The following is a 2,621-nucleotide window of genomic DNA, read 5'->3' as shown; positions in this document are numbered from 1 at the left end:
CACCCGGCTATTTTTTGGTTGCTGCCGTCATTGTTGTTTGGCAGGCCCAGGCTGGATTTGAACCTGCCACCTTGGGTGTACGTGGCTGGTGCCTTAGCCACTTGAGCCACAGGCACCGAGCCGCAACTAGAATTCTAATTTTGATTTTATCATTACCTCATGTGGTTGTGCGTAAATCACAAGCTCATTAGATTTGTTTTTCACATCTATAAATTGAATAGGTCAGACTATATCATGGCTTATTAACCCACAACATATAGGGCTTAAGAGGGACTGAAGAAGGTCTTAAAATGAAATACAAAATTTTATGTGTATGTGTATTTTTCTGGGACAAGAGGATATACAGCATTAATCAAATTCTCAAACACATCAATGACCCATCTCCCACAACTGACTGAGAAAATGATGTCTTTTGGTTTTAAAATTATGAGATTCTTACAAATGTAACTCTAGGCATACTTGTCTTTGGAGGTGTGGCTGCATCATGGAATACTGATGGCCGCCGTGCCTGGGAATCCCTGGTATTCTGGCAGCATTCTGAGCCAGTCTCATCTGATGGGCTTGAAAAGGGCCACAGTTCATGTTGCCTCTTTGCATTGTTTGCACACTGATCAATCGTGGAGGCTACAACAAGTAGACATTGATATTTATGTAACAATTTACCAATAAATTTATCTTTCAATTATAAAATGTTATGATAAAAACAGTTCAGTCAAGATAAAAAGTATAATGAAAAGCCATAAATCATTCTTCTCAGGTCTAATCCCAATCCCAATTCCCAATTCAGTGTGGAAAGATGAGAACTTCTGTTCTCCCAGAGTATTAGTGTTAAATTTTCTTACCAAAATAAGTTATTTGCTTCCTACCTTCTTCACACGAGAGCAAATATTTAAACTTTGATCTCTCAGCTCTGCTCAAAATCCTACTAGTAACTTTGAAACATGTAACTCTTCTGTATATGGAAAAGTGTAATCTTGAAGGCTTCGAAATTTGTACCAGTAATGTAGTAACATAGTACTCACCTGTTGTTGTAACATCTGAGGGGCTGCCTGTCTAGAATGCTGCTGGGTGGTGGTGGTGGTGGTTGGTACAGGTGCTGGTGGCTGCTGCATCCTCATCTGTTGTAACTGCTGATGTTTCTGTGCATACACTTGTTGTTGCATGTGCTGGAGCCGAAGCTGTGCTAAGTTAATCTGTCCAGGGGTTTTACTAATGTGGTTTGTCCCTGGAGGAACTTGCCCAACTACAACATTCGGAGTATAACCAGGAGCTGGTTTACTCTCGATTACTAGATTACCTGAAGGATGTAAAAAAGAAGAAGAATTTTCATAGAATTAACTAATCATCTACTTTGCAGAGTAACCACTAACTTTTCCTACTTTTTCTGACAACCATCAGAGACTCAAAGCTTCCTATAGCTCAGCAAGAATTGGAGCCAGGCTTAAAGATGATGATGATCAGAAATCTAAAGCTGAATGAATCACGTTTAATTATCTAGAATGAATCTGCCATTACTCTTTATTTACACAGGTGTACAGAAAATTAGAGACGAAAGAGATGTGTTATTAGAGGAGGCCCACAAAGTCAGTCTAAACCAATTCTCCCATGACAAGACTCAAGGAGACTGGATACTGCTAGTACTGATTCCATCTGCCTTTGAATTGTCAAAATGTTGGCTCAGCACCTGCAGCACAGTGGATACAGGGCCAGCCACATACACCAAGGGTGGAGGGTTTGAACCCAGCGTGAGCCAGCTAAACAAAGGCAACAACAACGACAATAGTCAGGTATTGTGGTGGGCGCCTGTAGTCCCAGCTACTTAGGAGGCTAAAACAAGAGAATTGCTTGAGCCTAAGAGCTGGGGGTTGCTATGAGCTGTGACACCACAGCACTCTACTGAGGGTGACACAGTGAAACAAAGAAAAGAAAAGAGAATTGTCAAAATGTGCAGTGCAAAGTACCACAGTGCAACAAAACTGTCTTCTGTGGCAATATGGAATGTTTTAGACCACTTATGTTCATAGAAGTGAAAATTTTCCTTGCTTTTCATGAAGTCATTGCTTTCTAGGAATAGAGGGCAAATTTTAGAACAATGTGATTTAAGAAGGTTGGCAGGCATTTCCTGTAATGGGCCAGGCTAAATATTTTAAGCTTGGCATACCACAGAAAGATCTGCCTCACAATCTTTGGTTTTTCTTTGTATGTACAAACCATTGTTAACTACCATCAAACACAGAATAGCTTCCTGACACCAGATCTAAGGAGGTAGCCAGAATATAATTGTCATATTATATGAAGATTTTTTTTTTCTGAGACAGAGTCTCACTCTATTGCCCTAGGTAGAGTGCTGTGGAGTCATCCTAGCTCACAGCAACCTCAAACTCTTATGTTCAAAAGATCCTCTTGCCTCTGCCTCCCAAGTAACAGGGACTACAGGCACTTTCTATGATGCCCAGCTATTTTTTTCTAATTTTTATTAGAAATGGAGTCTTGCACTTGCTCAGTCTGGTCTCAAACTCCTGAGCTGAAACAATCCACCGCCTTGGCCTCCTAGAGTGCTAGGATTATAGGCATGAGCCATCATGCATGACCAGATTACTTTCTTTCTTTTTTTTTTTTTT

General features: G+C 40.5%; 1 protein-coding gene across 2 annotated transcripts in view; it reads right to left on the bottom strand.

The window, feature by feature from the left end:
- Nucleotides 1-2,621, bottom strand: part of TRIM33 (tripartite motif containing 33) — an 82,043-nt gene that overhangs the window by 38,904 nt on the left and 40,518 nt on the right. For both annotated transcript variants that reach the window (XM_023515486.1, XM_023515487.1), the window contains 2 exons: nucleotides 1,023-1,297; nucleotides 460-624 (listed from right to left, as the gene is read on the bottom strand). In XM_023515486.1, the coding sequence (XP_023371254.1) occupies nucleotides 460-624; nucleotides 1,023-1,297 (440 nt within the window). The remainder of the gene's footprint in view (nucleotides 1-459; nucleotides 625-1,022; nucleotides 1,298-2,621) is intronic.

Source organism: Otolemur garnettii, unplaced genomic scaffold (assembly GCF_000181295.1).
Source record: "Otolemur garnettii isolate 467f Iridium unplaced genomic scaffold, OtoGar3 scaffold00073, whole genome shotgun sequence".
Lineage (NCBI taxonomy): Eukaryota > Metazoa > Chordata > Mammalia > Primates > Galagidae > Otolemur > Otolemur garnettii.
The sequence above is the reverse complement of the archived record's forward strand: the minus strand, read 5'-3'. Positions and strand labels throughout refer to the sequence as shown.